Source organism: Epinephelus fuscoguttatus, linkage group LG13 (genome assembly GCF_011397635.1).
Source record: "Epinephelus fuscoguttatus linkage group LG13, E.fuscoguttatus.final_Chr_v1".
Classification (NCBI taxonomy): Eukaryota; Metazoa; Chordata; class Actinopteri; order Perciformes; family Serranidae; genus Epinephelus; species Epinephelus fuscoguttatus.
This window is the reverse complement of record NC_064764.1, coordinates 37,379,091-37,396,890: the sequence shown is the minus strand read 5'-3', so window position 1 is coordinate 37,396,890 and position 17,800 is coordinate 37,379,091. Positions and strand designations below refer to the sequence as shown.

Genomic DNA, 17,800 nt, shown 5'->3' with positions numbered 1-17,800 from the left:
GGAGCTCGGAGCCGTTTTCGAGCAATTTAGATCCATCCGACGGCGTTTTCTCTCATGCCATAGAAGCGGACGGGGCCAAAAATCGAAGCCCCTAAATTAGACATTATCTGCTGCGAAACTCGCTCATTTCACCTACATTTTATAAATGAATGGCCAGTGTTATCGCCATGTCAGCTCAACTTCGTTGTTATGGTCATCTGGGGCTTTACAAGGATTGGTAACTTTTGGTGACGTCATAGACGTGCGCCGCAGGAGCGCAGCTGAGTACAGCCGGCGCTAGGCTAGGAGCTACACGGCTACAAACATGGTTCGTCATTGCGTTTTTCCACTTTGTCCAAACAAAATGACTAGTTGGACAAAGTTCACCTTCCACAGGCAAAAGGCCAGGAAGCTCAGCGTCAGTACCTCAGGAGGAATGCCATCCCGATTGTTTCAGAGGGCAAAACAGACGCAGCGGAGGTAATGCATTTCTTTTGAAGATGTAATAATATTGGTCGATAACCAGTGCACGTCGGCCAGCGTATACAGCTCCTTGTATAAAATGAATAGCTATCTTCACGACCTATTTCTGAGCGGCAGTAGCCTACTAAAAATACATTCCTGCAAAAGAATACTGCACTGTAACGCAATATAATTTACTCTAGTCCATGCTAGTTTTTGAAAAACTAACTCGCAATGCATATGATATGGTTATTCTCTGCAGGCAATAAATTGTGACTCGAGCTGCAATCACCATGGGTCTGCATTGTTAGCGCACACTTACAAGTAGTCATATGCTTTCTCCAAAACTAATTGTCAGTTGTTTCGACCGTTTTTGATCAATCTAAAATGTACAAAAACGTAGAATAAAGTGCACTAAAGGACGTGGGTACATTGGCACACTCAGATGAGTAAGGTAAAAGTTGCTGTAGATGACGCTGTGTATAACACTTTTTTTTTTCTTTAGGGAAGTGCCAGTGTTGAATGTCTTCTTGAATCAGAGCTTTAAGCACTCCCACAATCCACTCCAATAAAAAGCCAACACAGAGCAGCTAAGGAGCCTACAGGATTGTCTGGATCTCATTTGGCCTCTGCACTTACTCTTGTGCTCACCAGTCCACCTCAGAAAACAACCAGCACAAAACGATCACTATCAGGGAAATACTTTGCTTTGGCTCCAACATGGCCGGTCTTTTAGAGCTGCCTCATATTAGTTTTTTTTTTTGTGACAGTCATGATGTCTGATTTTTATTTTCTATGCAAGAAAATATAGAAAGGCCAGCAACACTCAAGTGTACATCTTACATACGTTCTTCTATATGTCTCACACGGCAGGCACGGGATCAATAACAGAAACGTGTATTGACTTTAGTCTTCCTCAGTGTGTGTTACAAACACTGACAAAATTTGCAACACGTTTCTGTTGCTGATCCTGTGCCTGCCGTGTGAGACAAATAGAAGAACAAATGTAAGATACACACTTGAGTGCTGCTTGCCTTTCTGTATTTTTGACATTGCCTCTTGGGCCTTGCAACTCTAGTTTTTTTTCTTTTTGTTTGTTTATCTTGTTTTGGAAGTTTTTGAAAAGTTTTCTTTTTTTTCACTATTTTTCTGTTGTGTGCTAAAATATGTTTTTATTTTACACTTGTGTTATGTCTGGACTCTGCTGTTGTTATATTTCGTACTGACTCTTATAATGGGAAAAAATAAAACAAGTTTGTTTTATGACTTTGTATTGAATAGTGGTCATAAATGAATTGTCAAAAAACAAAAGGCAATTATGTACAATAATATAAGTATTTGTGTGTTTACACATATGCATAGAAATAGATACAAAGACAATAGCAAAAACAAAGCAAATGTAACAGCCTTCACACAAACTGTCCAAGAAAAATTGAGTCTTTTGTCTTGCTAATCAGATGCTGATTAGCATCCTGAGCCTCAGTGAATCCCACATAACTGCCTGTGGGAGAGGGGTATTTTCCTCTGATTGCAGAGACAATGCAGCTAGGAATTATCCTCCTGTTCCCAGGTCCAAGGTGTTCCCCTGCAAGTGCCCACTCTATAACAATCCGGTATGCCACCAGTCTGCATTGCCTACAGGACAGAGAATTAGCACAAAGTAAACAGAAGTTAGAAAAGATATTCAGGAGTGATTATCAATGGATTTTTTTTTTAATAAACCACACTGAGCTAAATTTCCTAAATGCCAAACTCATATCTATGAAACTGTCAACCGTGTTTCTACATTATTTTTTCTGTGTAATAGCCTGAGTCTGCTGTCTACATTCCAGATCATACATAACTACAAAGTAAAGACACCATACCCAAGTTATTTACTTATAAAGCAAACACTCATAGAAAATATACCCTTTTTGCATTTGTATGGGCTACTTACTCTATCGAAAGTTGGCCGTTCGGTCCTGCTGGCTTCGGCTGCGTCTGCCAGTTGACTCTCGGGACATGAAAAAAAGTCTCTACCACAGCCCGGTTTGTCATGGCAGAAAAATCTTCGAGTGTAGTGAGACACGTATTTTGGGGGGCATCAATACGTGTTTCCTCTGGTCTCAAGTCCCACTCTGAGCAGCAAAGGCACTCCTCCTCTGTTACCATTGCCGTGCAGTGTCCACAACAACACCACCAGTTAGCCCCCACTCGTGGACGTGCAGTGGTTGCTTGTTCTCTGGCCAGCTGTTCAGCTCTTTCCCTCTGCATCCTCCTTTCAAATAGCTCCTCATCGGTGTATTCTGGCTCAAAACGATACGGACATCCATCATACTCAAAGTCGTCGTCAGACACTTCTACATCGGATAAATATTCCGCCATGTTGCACAAGAAAAGCCGTGTAGCCATGTATCCTAGCAACAACAGCGGCTCTACTCAGCTGCGCTCCTGCGGCGCACGTCTATGACATCACCAAAAGTTATCCATCCTTGTAAAGCCCCGGATGACCATAACAACGAAGTTGAGCTGACATGGCGATAACACTGGCCATTCATTTATAAAATGTAGGTGAAATGAGCGAGTTTTGCAGCAGATAATGTCTAATTTAGGGGCTTCGATTTTTGGCCCCGTCTGCTTCTATGGCATGAGAGAAAACGCCGTCAGATGGATCTAAATTGCTCGAAAACGGCTCTGAGCTCCACCAAAATTGTCTGGGTGAGTCTACGAGCGTATTTAATCCTAGAAATAAGGTCCAGGTGTCAAAAAACCGAACTTAGCCTTTAAGTCTCGGGCCGATAGTCACTCTCATAGGCTTGTGATGTCCCTCGGCCCATAGCCTTGATTGTTGAGACAGGAGCTATACATGCAGCGGTTGTTGCTGCTCCTATGCCCAGTGAATGGACGGTGTAGTGGTCTGGCGGGAGCCCAAAGGTTTGGCAGAGGAGGCCAAGGCGCGATGCAAACCAAGAGGTTTCACCTTTAGGTGAAGTGGTTTGAGTTAAATAGATTGAATGGTAAATGGACTTGTACTCGTATAGTGCCTTGATCATCTTCTGACCAATCAAACTCCTCCTCATGATCCTGACAAATGGAGGATGTACCCTGGCTTCTGTGCTCCATCCTGAGCAACTCCATCCATTGGCCCTGTCTTGTGGTTGTCTCCTAATCATCATCTGCTCTACCTTCTAGTCAGCATGATCTCTGCCACTGGCCAGTCCCCAGGCCGTTTCCCTAAGGTCTCCTGCTATGCTGGTGTCCAGTCCCCAGGACACCTACCCAAGCTTTTCTGCCCTGCTGATCTCCATCATCCAGGCCCCATCTCTGTCGTTCCCTTTGAATTTCTAATCCAGACCTCTCTCACACACCCTGCTTGGTGGTGACTTCTCTATTTTTGTTGTCTGGGCCTTCTATCTCCAGCATCCCGATCAGCCATTATGATTATACTGTGCTGTGCCATCATCATCTTATCCATCCTGGCAATCCTATCCATGTGCAGCTTCCTCCTTACCAAAATATTTGTTAGGCAGTTCCTTAAATTGTGAATAAACCCACAGGCAGAGATTAATTTACTTGCAAAAGTGATTTGGGTGTGGGTGGGACTTTGCCAAAGGCTCTCTCCAATGTTTGACTATGCAGGCGAGTGAACTGTATCTCTGTTACTCCTTTGACCTCAGAGGAAAGCTTCATTTTCCAAGGAAAGCGATAAACAATACTACCTGGAATGCAGACTGGATCTTCATCATCCTCAAGACTCTGATGCATCAGGCTGTTGGTTGGCCAGCAGTGAGCGTCACCCCAGTCTTTGTAGTGTGTCCCACACTGTTGGCTCTTGTTGACCCTTGTTGACATTTTTCAGGTGATTCAGTGCCTTGAATTGGTGTCAGGGACAGCGGAGCCCACGGGTGAACAACATCACTCCGATTGGCAGTTCAGCTCAGTGCATGAGAAAAGAAACCGAAATGAGGAAACAAAACAAATGGTTAAAGTCAAGTGGGAATTTACCAAAATAAACTTGTTACATGAAGTAGGATTATTATTCTTTAGCCAGTCATAAGTAGAAACATTTTGTGATGGTTTGTGTTGTTCACTGATGCACAGTAAATATGCTTTGTTCTCTCAACACTGGATTGTGTTGTTAATGTGCTAATTTAGCGTGGTTCCAGACCATAGACCCCGCCCACTCAACTGAGTAGGCTTGCATCTCTGGTCTGGCATACTGCAGTGAATTTGCGATTTATCTCGTTCAAACGATGGACAGACCAATGAACGCCGGGGGTGGGGGCGGGTCTAGCGATTAGCCAATCAGCGCCACGCTAATGGCGACCGCTACAGATCCTACAGACCACATTAATGATGCTATCGAGGTATTTCGCCATTACTCGCGTTAATGGAGGACCAAATTAAGGGAGCTGCTAAACTGGATTTATCAGCGATGCAGCTGGGCATGCACAATGACAGAGACATTTTAAACGGGCAATCCTCGCTTGTTTTCGGCACCCCCGAGGCATGGATACTAATGGCGTCAGATTCTGGGTGAGTCATTGATCCCCCTTGTAAATCGTCTTCAATGGAGGCGATGTCAGACTGAAGGTTCTGGGAGCTTAAGTCTGACACTCAGGCTAGTGATAATTGGCTAAGTAGGGTCATGATGATCTCCTGATTTCCCTTTTTGAACAACAGTCACAAAATACTGCCTTCTGCCGTTGTGGAGTTATTTCCTCTCATGCAGGTGCATAACGTATGTGCTGGTAGGCCATTGGCTGTGGTCTGCACACAGTGTTCAAGTGCAGCTTTTTGGTCTGGGTTAGCTCCCTCTCCATCATCTTGCTGAAAGTGGCCAGGGTGTGGCAGAGCCCAGAGCACATCTCATGGAACTGCCAGAAGCTTTGGCCTATGCTGAATGCTGTCCTGGGCTGGGCCTCAAGTGCCGAATTGTTGCATGATAATTCAATTGGGATTTTTTTTTATAGTTCTAGTAATAGTTGTTTGTGTACTGATGTAGCCGATCTCATGACTTGGATGAGGTGTCTGAGACTGGGAACATGTCTACAAATACTGACATGTTGAATTTATTGCAAAACAAGTTTATTCTGCCGGCAAAATATTATTTACACAAATGTAGAGCTCCTGATTTTGAAGCATTTAGAAAATAAACTAAGAAATAATTGCATTTTAAGATTCCCCTCTGATACACTTTTACAACACCATTTCACCATTTGGTGACTAATTTTCTGCACTGTTGTTGTAACCCATGCTGAGGTCAATGTCCTCTTCCCAGCTTTGGGTATGCTGAAGCACATAAAATGTCCTCCACCAAACATTTGACTAATTAAACAGAGGCTTTGAAATTTCGTCTTCCACCTCTGGGTCTATTTCCTCTAGAGTTCAGGCCTCCAGAGTTTGATGAAGTTGTTCTTGGTGAAGAGTTTCCATGAGATCTATGGAGGGTTAAACAGTCTGTTAAAAATGAACATTCCACAGACCCAAACACTTCACTGTGTGAGTTCTGTAGATGAATATTCTCTGAGTGTGTTTTCAGGTCAGGTAAATGAAAAAAGACTCTTCAGTACAGGTTACATCTTTATTCAGTAACGGCTATTTTCACAGTTATTTCCTTGTGTATAATCTGTCTGTTCAGTTTTTTAACAACCTTAATGGATGATGAATTAAATGTAACATATATAACTTTTGGTGGGCATGTCGAAGTGGACAAATACAGATATGTGTATTTTGTGATTATGTTCATAGTATATATTCTAATAATATGCAGTAATTCCACTATTGTGTACCTTATCTGGGTTCACAAAAACCTTCATGAGCCTATGTACATATTCATTGCAGCTTTGTTACTGAACTCTGTCCTTCTCAGCACTACTATCTACCCAAAGCTTTTGATTGACTTTTTATCTGAAAAACAGATCATATCATATTCTGCGTGTCTCTTTCAGTTTCAGATGTTTTACTCTTTAGGTTCTTCAGAGTTCTTACTGTTGGCAGCCATGTCTTATGACAGGTATGTTTCAATATGTAAACCTCTGAAATATCCAACTATCATGACCAAAACAACTGTCAGTATTTTCCTGGTTTTAGCTTGGGTTCTGCCTGCTTGCCAGGTTGCAGTGCCAGCTGGTTTGAGTGCTAATGAAAAACTTTGTAACTTTATTTTAAAAGGAGTTTTTTGTAACAATACAGTTTATAAACTTCAGTGTGTGATCTCAAGAGCACGCCTTGTGCGAGATATGATTATAATGGTTAATGTTGTACTTGTTCCTGTGCTTTTCATACTTTTTACATACACTAGGATATTCCTAATAACTTATCAAAATGGTAGAGAAGTCAGAAGAAAGGCTGCACAGACCTGTTTACCGCACTTGATAGTTTTGTTAAACTTTTCCTGTTTGTGTGTGTATGATGTCATTATAATTGGACTTGAACCTGTTTTTCCAGAAATTGTGCATTTAATAATGACTTTACAAATTGTTTTGTATCATCCTCTATTTAATCCAATCATGTACGGATTAAAGATGAAAGAAATTTCCAAACACCTTAAGAGGTTGTTCTGTCAAGCCAAAATGAAGTAATGCATAAACATTGATTGGTGTCTTATTTTTTCTGCAATCATGCTAAGGATAAGTGATTCCCTGTGATCATTTGGTTTTGTTTAATGTAAGAATTTGTTAGTATGATTTATACACAGTAAAACATAACATCAGCCTTGAAAATGTAACGACTGATCAATGAAATTTTAACATTGTATTTTCATTCTGTTGAGTAATCATAGGTTTCATTCTGAATTTGTTGCTCTAAAATAATTGTTTCAATATCACACCCACATACAAACAAAAGGTTCACTTGCAAAAACAGTTAAGTCTTGTTGTTTCAAATGAACTGTTTAACAAATCCGTCACAGGGCCAGAACTTCCACTGAGATTTTGGGGTCATGTCACAAGTGTTTCTGATTAAAATCATGTTCAGCTACACAGTTAACATGACTTTTAAATATCAAGCATGTTTAAATGTGGTGGTTTTGGAGGAGATAAACTTTTTAAGCACTGTCATATGTTTACGCAACTGTCAGAAATAATTTTGAAGAAGAAAGAAATAAGAATGATATGTTAAACTAAGCCATGAATAATCAGGAAATTACACTCTTGATGTCAACACATGAAATTCAGGTATTGGAAAAATAAGGTTGATATAGGGTATTTTTTTCTGAATTGTTATGGGTTCATAATAAGCCTGGTATTGGTACAGTCTTGGCAACATTTGCAGTGATTTCCACTTCACTTTGTTCAGTATGGAATTTGTATTCAGAACAGTATGGATAAAAACATTCAGTACACACTGTCAGCAGAATGTGTAGACAAATCATATTGACTCGTTACAATTTTACTGGACAATGAAGAGCTGATTGACAAAGCAGCATACTAGGACCAGAAATTTGGTAGCCAGCAAGGTAATGGAAAAAAGCATGCCTAACAACAGCGAAGTAAGATGAGAGAATATTGATGTGTGGTCCGTTTGACCAATGAAGTTAGCATACATATACAATTAGACACCCACAGTTATCTCCTCTGGGTGGAGTTGAAGAGCCGCATGACGTATGGGAGGAACGATTTCCTCAGTAGCAGATAGCAGCCTGTCACTGAAACTGCTCCTCTGCCTGTGGATGGTACTGTGCAGTGGATGCAGTGGATTGTCTATGATTGACAGGACTCTGCTCAGCGCCTGTCGCTCTGCCATGGATGTCAGGCTGTCCAGTTCTGTGTCCCCACAACAGAGCCCGCTTTCCTCACCAATTGGTCCAGTTGTGAGGGGTCCCTCTTCTTGATGCTGCCTCCCCAGCACACCACCGCATAGAAGAGGGCGCTCGCCACAACAGTCTGATAGAACATCAGCAACAGTTTTTTGCAGATGTTGAAGGATGCCAGCCTTCTGAGGAAGTACAATCGACCCTGTCCACCATCTTAGTCTTGTCCTTAGTCCTGAATCAGTTTCTTGTACTTCTCCTCCTGTCCACTACCGATACAGCCCACAACGGCTGTGTCGTTCGCAAACTTTTGCATGTGGCAGGACTCCGAGTTGTATTGGAAGTCCGACGTGTACAGGGTGAACAGGACAGGACAAAGCACAGTCCCCTGCGGCGCTCCTGTGCTTCTGACCACAGTGTCAGACCTGCAGTCCCCCAGTTGCACATACTGAGGTCTACCTGACAGGCAGACCTCAGCCATGCCACCAGGTGTAAGCCTACTCCCATATCAGTCAGTTTGTGCCTGAGGAGCTGAGGCTGGATGGTATTGAAGGTACTGGAGTAGTCCAGGCACAGCTGCCTCTGTCCAGGTGAGAGAGGGATCAGTGTGTCTACATGCCACACTGATCCCTCTCTGTCCAGGTGAGAGAGGGATCAGTGTGGCATGTAGACGATGGCATCCTCCACTCCCACCTTCTACTGGTACGCGAACTGCAGCGGGTCGAGGGCGTGGCGAACCTGTGGCCTCAGGTGGTGTAGCAGCAGCCGCTCCATGGTCTTTATCACGTCATGTCAGGGTGACCGGCCTGAAGTCATTCAGCTCTGCAGGATGAGGGTCTCCCAGCTCCAACGTGCAGGCCTTCAGCAGTCGAGGGGATACTCCATCTGGACCTGCTGCTTTGCTGGGGTGAAGCCTCCTCAGCTCTCCGCACACCTGGGCTGCTGTGATTGCAGGTGGAGAGGGAGTCTCCTTAGTGCAGGTGTCTGCTCGTAGTGGGAGGGAGAGAGCAGAAGAGGGCGTGGGGGGCGTGGTGATCAGAGGTGAGATTGGGATGGGGTTGTCAAACCTGTTGAAGAAGTTGTTCAACCGGTTCACTCTGCCCACATCCCCCATGATGGTGGCGCCCTGCCTCGAGCTGCAGCCGGTGATGATCTTCAACCCGCCCCACACCTCCTTCATGCTGTTGTTCTGCAACCTCTGCTCCAACTTTCTCCTATATTGCTCCTTCGCCTCCCTGAGCTGGACTCTGAGTTCCTGCTGCACGCGTCTAAGCTCCTGCTGATCACCGTCTTTAAAGGCCTTCTTCTTCTGATTCAGAAGGCCTTTAATGTAACTCGTAATCAAGGGCTTGTTGTTAGCATAGCAGGGCACCGTTCTTACAGGAACAACAACGTCCATACAGAAGTTAATGTAGTCAGTGGTGCAGTCAACAACCTCCTCCATGTTCCCACTGCGCGACACCTGAAGTACATCCCAGTCCATAGTTCCAAAGCAGTCTCTCAGAGCATGCTCTGCCCCGGGAGACCACTTCCTGAATGAGTGTGCGGTTGTGGGTAGCCTCCTCACCTTCAGTTTGTATTGAGGCTGAAGCAGAATAAGATTGTGGTCCGCTTTTCCCAGTGCAGGCAGCAGGGTGGCCCTGTATGCATCCTTTACATTTGCATACAGTAGGTCAGTAGAAAAAAACAGGTAGTGTGGTGTCTAGAGTCACATGATTAAAGTCCCCAGAGATTAACACAAGTACCTCAGGATGCTGTGTTTGTAGTTTAGCAACAGCAGAGTGGGTGACGTCACATGCTACTTCTGCGTCATTCGTGGCGTGATGTAAACAATGACAACAATGGTGTATCCAAACTCCATAGGCAAGTCATAGGGATGCAAACTTACAGCCAGAAGTTTGTTGTCCCTGCAGCAGATGGAGACCTTGATGTTTACATGCTCAGAATTACACCACCTTGTGTTCACGTACACAGCGAGTCCCCCTCCTTTTCGCTTCCTGCAGGCTTTTGTGTCTCTGTCCAACCTGACTGTGCTGAAGCCGAGTAGCTCCACGTTAGCATCTGGAATGCTAGTCGTTAGCCACGTTTCAGAGAAGCACAACAAACTGCCCTCTCTGTAGGTCTTAACATTTTTCACCAGCGCAGCCAGTTTGTCGATCTTATTAGGTAGTGAGTTCACATTTCCCATGATCACTGAAGGTACCGAAGGTTTATATAACCACTTCTTTACCAGCAGCTTAGCCGCTAGCTTTGCGCCGGCTCTGCAGCCGCAATACGGTCTCCTCACCTTGTCGGGTAAATATGAAACCACACCGGCATGGGACTTAGTCTTCAGAGCGAGGAGTTGATTACTCCAATAAACGAGTTTAGGTGGGTGAAATGCCATGTCCACAGCATAGAGTAACAAAAAAGACGAGAAAGAGCAACAACACACGGAGCTGCTGGAAAGGCTGCTACTCGCGGCAGTGTCGAAAGTCGAATGAGTTCAAATGAATATAGAGAGTGAGGTGCAAAATGTCCAGCTCAGGCTTTCAGAGCTTGTACAGCCTTGGGGAAGAAGCTGTTTTTAAGTCTTTCTGTCTGTGCCCTCATGACCCTGAGCCTTCCAGAGGGGAGTGTGTAAAAAAGATATTGTCTGGGGTGTGTGCAGTCAGACCTGATCTTTTCAGCTCTGTTTCTCAGCCAGGCAGAGTGGATGTAATCCAAGGATGGAAGAGGGGCACCAGTGACCCTCAATGCAGTTTTGATTATCCGCTGCAAGTCCTTCCACTCCTCTGAGGTGCAGCTGGAGAACCACACTGTGCATCCATAGCTCAGGACACTTGCTATGGTGCAGTGGTAGAAGTTGGTGAGGAGTTTCTGTGGAAGCCCAGTTTTTCTTCTCCAGTGATCACCAGACTCGCATGTGTTGTGTCCTTGTGTCTCCTGAAGTCAGTAACGAGCTCCTTTGTCTTGTTGGAGCTGAAAAGCAAGTCATTGTTCTCCTCTCTGTAGGCTGTCTCATAATTGTTGGTTATGAACCCCACCACGGCTGTGTCATCTGCAAACTTGTATGTGTAGTTTGTGTTATGGATGGGAGTGCAGTCGTCTGTGAATAGTGAGTATAGGAGTGGACTGAGAACACAGCCGTGGGGGGTGCTGGTATTGAGGATGGTGTTAGAGGAGATGAGATCTCCAAGTCTCACGTGCTGTGGTCTGTTGGGGAGGAAGTCCTTAATCCAGCTGCAGAGGTGGTGGTCCAGGCCCAGTGACAGCAGCTTGTTGACCAGCTTGCCCGGGGTTGACAGTGTTAAATGCCGAGCTGAACTCAACAAACAGAATTCTCACGCAGGTGTCGGGGTTCTCCAGGTGTGTCAGTGCAGTGTGTAGGCCTCCCTGTCACCTGACCACAGCGCCACATTCCTGGCTTTCAGTAGGGTGTAGGCAGGGCTGTTGAACCAGGGCTTTTGGTTTTGAGACACTCTGATGTGTTTGGTTTTGGTGGAGCTCTCAACACAGAACCTGATGTAATCCAGTACTGTGGAGGTGTATTGCTCTGTGTCTCCCTGATCAAAGAGCTCCCACCTTGTGTCCTCAAAGCAGTCCTACAGTGTTGCCTCAGTCTCAGACCAAATCTGAATGGTCCTGACCTGACTCTTTGTTTTGCTAATGAGAGGTTGGTATGTAGGTCTTTAAGAACAGAGCCAAGTGGTCTGACTGTCCAAAGTGGGGGGCTGGGCAATCTTTGTAGACACCTTTGAAGTTAGTGTAAACCTGGTCCAGTGTTTTTCCATGTTCCCATGTGGATGTTTTTGTGGAATTTGGGTAACACAGACTTCAGGTTTGTGTGATGAAAGTCCCCCGCCACAATGATGAAACTGTCTGGTAGTCTGTCCTGTTGTTTGCTGATTGCTTCATGCAGCCTGCTCATGGCTAACTTTGCATTAGCTCGTGGGTGAGTGTACACAACAAAAACAACAAAAGTGCGCTGTGCTCACGACTGAATGGGATGGCCTGCATTTTAGGGCCAGAATCTCCAAGTCTGTACAACAGTGCCTTTCTATAACAGTGACATCAGTGCAAAAATCGTCTCTCATAAAAACACACACACCTCCTCCTTTTTTCTTCCCAGCCTCTGATGTGCGGTCTGCTCTGTAGATGTTGTGTCCCTGTAGTTCCACAGCTGCATCTGGGATGTTGCCATGCATCCGTGTCTCAGAAATTATTGTTATACAGCTGTCCCACCTGTTATTTACAAATTTAAGTCTCAAATCATCCATTTTGTTGACAAGAGAGCAAGCCTTAACGAGGAGTAAGCTTGGAAGGGCCGGTCTGTGTGGAGCCTGACGTAGTCTGTCAGCCTGCCCCTTTACCTCGCTTCTGTCGCCTGTATCTCCACAGTCTGGGTCTGATGGCAACTCGGATTAATTCCAGGCGCTTCCATGGATGAATAGTCCGTCTTGGAAAGGATTTCATGTCCTCTGGAACAAAGTTCAACCAGTATTTCCGTATTTCCTTAAGTTTTAAACCTGAGTACCTTAAAAAATTGTCGTGAATTGGGGAGCTTCCTGCCAATGTCTGGCTCCTTGCGCTGCTATATTGTTGCTGTTGTTGCTGTGATTGACGATGCTAAGCTGCTGAGAACAGCTCAAGCGGTTTGTCAGTGGAGATTTTACTCTGAAAGCCAAGACGTTATTTATATGCCACTGTCCGGGACCCTTCTTGTTACTGTAACGTTAAGCCTTTTATTCATAATTGCAGGGAGACAATGAGGGAGATTGGTACTGTGTAGGACCTGAGTGCAACTGACAAGTGTTTTCAAGCTTTTCATCATGTCTTTACAAGCTTCAATATTGTATTGTAATTTGGTGTTAAGAGTTTTATTTCAGTTCGGACCACTGTAGTCAAAGAAAATCTTATTTCCATTGCAATTTTGGCAGTATGGCTCCACCTTCCATGCACCGACATGGAAAGCCGAAGGCAGAGAGAGCACACCTCTCTGCCCTCAACCCGCATGCAAGGAAACCATCTCTGGCCTTCCGGAGTCTTATATGGAAGAGTCAGCAGAGGAGCAGTTTAACTGAGAGCCAAATTAGATTAGGTAATTGCAATGAAGCTAATTCAATCTAAACAGTGCTAAATTATAAACATACAATTAACTTAATGAAGAGAACCCAGCAGATATGTTATACATTTATTCTGTCAGCCAGCAATTTTTAAGAGCACTCATGGCTTTTTGAGCATCTAGGATGGCTTAAGTCTCAGGCCGATAGTCACTCTCATAGGCTTGTGATGTCCCTCGGCCCATAGCCTTGATTGTTGAGACAGGAGCTATACATGCAGCGGTTGTTGCTGCTCCTATGCCCAGTGAATGGACGGTGTAGTGGTCTGGCGGGAGCCCAAAGGTTTGGCAGAGGAGGCCAAGGCGCGATGCAAACCAAGATGTTTCACCTTTAGGTGAAGTGGTTTGAGTTAAATAGATTGAATGGTAAATGGACTTGTAATTGTATAGTGCCTTGATCATCTTCTGACCAATCAAACTCCTCCTCATGATCCTGACAAATGGAGGATGTACCCTGGCTTCTGTGCTCCATCCTTAGCAACTCCATCCATTGGCCCTGTCTTGTGGTTGTCCTCCTAATCATCATCTGCTCTACCTTCTAGTCAGCATGATCTCTGCCACTGGCCAGTCCCCAGGCCGTTTCCCTAAGGTCTCCTGCTATGCTGGTGTCCAGTCCCCAGGACACCTACCCAAGCTTTTCTGCCCTGCTGATCTCCATCATCCAGGCCCCATCTCTGTCGTTCCCTTTGAATTTCTAATCCAGACCTCTCACACACTCTGCTTGGTGGTGACTTCTCTATTTTTGTTGTCTGGGCCCTCTATCTCCAGCAGCCATTATGATTATACTGTGTTGTGCCATCATCATCTTATCAATCCTGGCAATTCTATCCATGTGCAGCTTCCTCCTTAGCAAAATATTTGTTAGGCAGTTCCTTAAATTGTGAATAAAACAACAGGCAGAGATGAATTTACTTGCAAAAGTGATTTGGGTGTGTGTGGGACTTTGCCAAAGGCTCTCTCCAATGTTTGACTATGCAGGCGAGTGAACTGTATCTCTGTTACTCCTTTGACCTCAGAGGAAAGCTTCATTTTCCAAGGAAAGCGATAAACAATACTACCTGGAATGCAGAATGGATCTACATCATCCTTAAGACTCTGACGCATCAAGCTGTTGGTTGGCCAGCAGTGAGCATCACCCCAGTCTTTGTAGTGTGTCCCACACTGTTGGCTCTTGTTGACTTTTTTTCAGTTGATTCAGCGCCTTGAATTGGTGTCAGGGATGGTGGAGCACACGGGTGAACAACATCACTCTGACTGGCAGTTCAGCTCATTGCATGAGAAAAGAAACCGAAATGAGGAAACAAAACAAATGGTTAAAGTCAAGTGGGAATTGACCAAAACAAACTTGTTACATGAAGTAGGATTATTATTCTTTAGCCATTGAGCTCATAAGTAAAAACATTTTGCGATGGTTTGTGTTGTTCACTGGTGCACAGTAAATATGCTTTGTTCCCTCGACACTGGATTGTGTTGTTAATGTGCTGCTAATTGGCTAATAGGGTCATGGTGATCTCCTGATTTCCCTTTTTGAACGACAGTCACAAAATACTGCCCTGTGCTGTTGTTGAGTTATTTCCTCTCATGCAGGTGCATAACGTATGTGCTGGTCGGCCATTGGTTGTGGTCTTCACACTGTGCTCAAGTGCAGCTTTTTGGTCTGCGTTAGCTCCCTCTCCTTCATCTTGCTGAAAGTGGCCAGGGTGTAGCAGAGCCCAGAGCACATCTCATGGAACTGCCAGAGGCCCAATGCTAAATGCTGTCCTGGGCTGGGCCTCAAGTGCCAACTGAGGTAGTAGCCAACATCAAAGGTTTTTCCTGGCCCAAAATGAGGCGGAGGTGGTACTATCCTGATCATGTGCACACTTCTGCATGTATACTGTGCCTTCAACTGGCTCAAGAAAACACTTTATGGGGCATCGGTGGCTTAGTGGTACAGCCATGTACAAGGCTGTTGCCGCAGCGGCCTGGGTTCGACTCCAGCCTGTGGCCCTTGGCTGCATGTCTCTCCCTCTCTCTCTCCCCCTTTCACACTTCACCATCCTATCAATTAAAGGCAAAAAATGCCCATAAAAATATCTTTAAAAAAAGAAAGAAAGAAAGAAAGAAAGAAAACACTTTATACAAGCAACACATTTTTGGAGTTGTAATAATAATATGATTGAATAATCGAGCAATTATTAATAAACCGAAGCCAAATTGTTCCATGATAAGTCAATTGGGATTTTTTTATAGTGTTAGTAATAGTTGTTTGTGTACTGAGGTAGCTGATCACATGACTTGCATGAGGTGTCTGAGGTCCTGTTTATGGGTTAATGACATGACGCCTAAATTTTCTGTCCAGCTGCATTTATTTCAGTTAAAAAAAGGTTTAAATGCATAAAAAAAATACCATATATGTAGTACCTCTCCTATATATGCACTCACTTTGAATTTTCAAAAAAACATCACTTATCTGTAATTTATTCTGTTATTTAAAGTGTCAAAATATCATGTGGTGCGACTGTCCAGTCACAACTGCTATTTCAAAAACATCTTTAAAATTACTCTCAATCTATTCAAATTTATTTTCTGCCCTATTTGGCATGATTTCCTAAGTGTTTTGTAGTCCTGCATAAAATTTCAAAGTATTTCTCTTTCTATTTCCATCATAATATTCATGCAAACTTTGTCCGATGATGCCCATTTTATGAAATATCATGCGGTGCGACCATCAAGAAATTACCACTTTGGCACTTCTATTTTTGAAATATGTTCAAGGACAGGAAGTTGCATCATACACAAGATGGTCAAGGACCAATGGGAGCAGCTAACAGGTTTGTTACTCTCTCGCAACTTTGGAAAAAAGGACCCTTTTAACAGTTGGTATGTAGTTTCCATATTTGGACATCATGCGGTATGACCTTAAAAAAACAATGAATATTACGTTTTTTCTACAAATACAGATTTTGATTATAAATTAAACAGTAACCTTTTGTGGGTAGCTAGCTTGTTTTGTTTAGGTGGCTAATTCTTAGCCTCTTAACTTTGATTTAACTTGAAAATGTCATGTGGGGCGACCAAACGTCATGTGGTGCAACCATTGCCGAGAGCTTTCCATGATAGATGTATGTCCTAAATTGGCCATTTATGTGCTTTTATATTCAATTGATGATTTCTATAAGTAATATACTTTATTTTGGTGCTATTTGTAATATTTTTTTGCAAATTGAGTATTTTTTTCCTGGTATTTCAGAAACAATGGTTTGCTTAATTTGTGTACAATACGAGAAAAATGAAAAAATAATAATTTAGAGCATGTAATCTAACTTTGGTAATTATACATTTATTACTAATTTATTACTTATTTATAACTTTTAATCTATTTTTACCAGATGCCGCTGTCAAGCAAAGTCAAAACTGTATTAATTCTGACCCTGCAGCAAGAGCAGAGTACCTTTCAAGGAGAAGACAAAGGTATCTGACAAATGAAAACTATAAATAAAGCAACATGAAGTGTAAATTGCCCTTGTGTGTTTAATTTCCTGAGATAAATTCATTTTTTGTTAACATGTTCATCTGCTGTCATCATTAGTCCAAAATAAAACTGACTCCAGCACCAAATGGCATGATGCTATCATGTTACTTTTTCAGCTACCAGAGAAGAAAACAACAGGCAAAGATTCTATATGTGAAGTCAAGTGAGCTGCCAGAGAGAGAGAAAAAGAAAAAGAGAAATGGAAGGCTGCATCCTGTGCCACAGAGAAAGGAAAACGATGGCAAATGCTGTCTTAGACATCACACCACCATCTATGGAGGACATCCCAGCAGTTCTGGTTGATGTAAATGTAGCACAAGAGCAGCCACAAGAGCAGCCAGAAAATGCAGGTCAAGCTGTGGTAGACCCCATAGCTCTGAATGAGGATTTTATTCCACCAGTGTCCTCCACACCAGACAGAGATCAGAGAAGGAATACAATCTTACAACAATACAATCATACAATACAATCTTCAGCTGAGACGCGTTGCAAAAAACTGCAGGAAGAGAAGTGTCAGCTGAAAAAGCAGGTCTTACTTCTGAGGAACCAGCTAGCAGAGATGAAGAAAGAAAAAGATAAGTTCAGAAAGAATGAGGAGAGGTTAAGGGCAAGACAAAGAGTAGGCCTAAGTGAAAAATTTAAGCAAAGGGGGACATTCACGCGGACATTCCAAATCATCAGCTTGATGATTAGATTTGATTAAAAGTAACTTAAGTTTGCTTAAATGTTTGTTAAGCTTGATTAAATGTTTGACTAAATGTTTGTTTTATTAAAGTGTTCATGAAATGTTTGATTAAATAGCCTATTTGTTTTATTAAAAACGTGTTTATGAAATGTTTGATTAAATGTTTGTTTTATTTAAATTCATATGAATTTATGGGTACAAAACATTCTTCATGTTTGAACAATTGCATGAGATATTCTTATTTTTTCTATTTTGAAATTGGCCTGTTGAAAATCCTTCTACGTCATTGACCCATATACGACAACGATTTCAACTGAAAATGGTAAA

General features: G+C 43.2%; 2 protein-coding genes across 2 annotated transcripts; one reads left to right on the top strand and one right to left on the bottom strand.

Moving 5' to 3' along the window:
- Positions 1 to 1,727: 1,727 nt before the first annotated feature.
- On the bottom strand, positions 1,728 to 2,816 carry LOC125899809 (uncharacterized). Its single transcript, XM_049594372.1, has 2 exons — positions 2,378 to 2,816; positions 1,728 to 2,076 (listed from the first exon to the last, which is right to left on the bottom strand). The coding sequence occupies exons 1-2, from the start codon at positions 2,803 to 2,805 to the stop codon at positions 1,851 to 1,853; spliced, it is 654 nt and encodes a 217-aa protein (XP_049450329.1). The 5' UTR covers positions 2,806 to 2,816; the 3' UTR covers positions 1,728 to 1,850.
- A 3,261-nt stretch (positions 2,817 to 6,077) lies between these two features.
- LOC125899803 (olfactory receptor 6N2-like) lies at positions 6,078 to 7,004 on the top strand. The gene has a single exon (XM_049594365.1). The coding sequence runs from the start codon at positions 6,078 to 6,080 to the stop codon at positions 7,002 to 7,004; it is 927 nt and encodes a 308-aa protein (XP_049450322.1).
- Positions 7,005 to 17,800: the final 10,796 nt, after the last annotated feature.

Excerpts from the sequence above, each read along its gene's own strand:
- LOC125899809 (XM_049594372.1), bottom strand. The coding sequence starts at position 2,805 with ATGGCGGAATATTTATCCGATGTAGAAGTGTCTGACGACGACTTTGAG. Across the intron at positions 2,077-2,377 it reads AACGGCCAACTTTCGATAGA|GCAATGCAGACTGGTGGCAT; the intron begins GTAAGTAGCCCA and ends TCTGTCCTGTAG.
- LOC125899803 (XM_049594365.1), top strand. The coding sequence starts at position 6,078 with ATGGATGATGAATTAAATGTAACATATATAACTTTTGGTGGGCATGTC.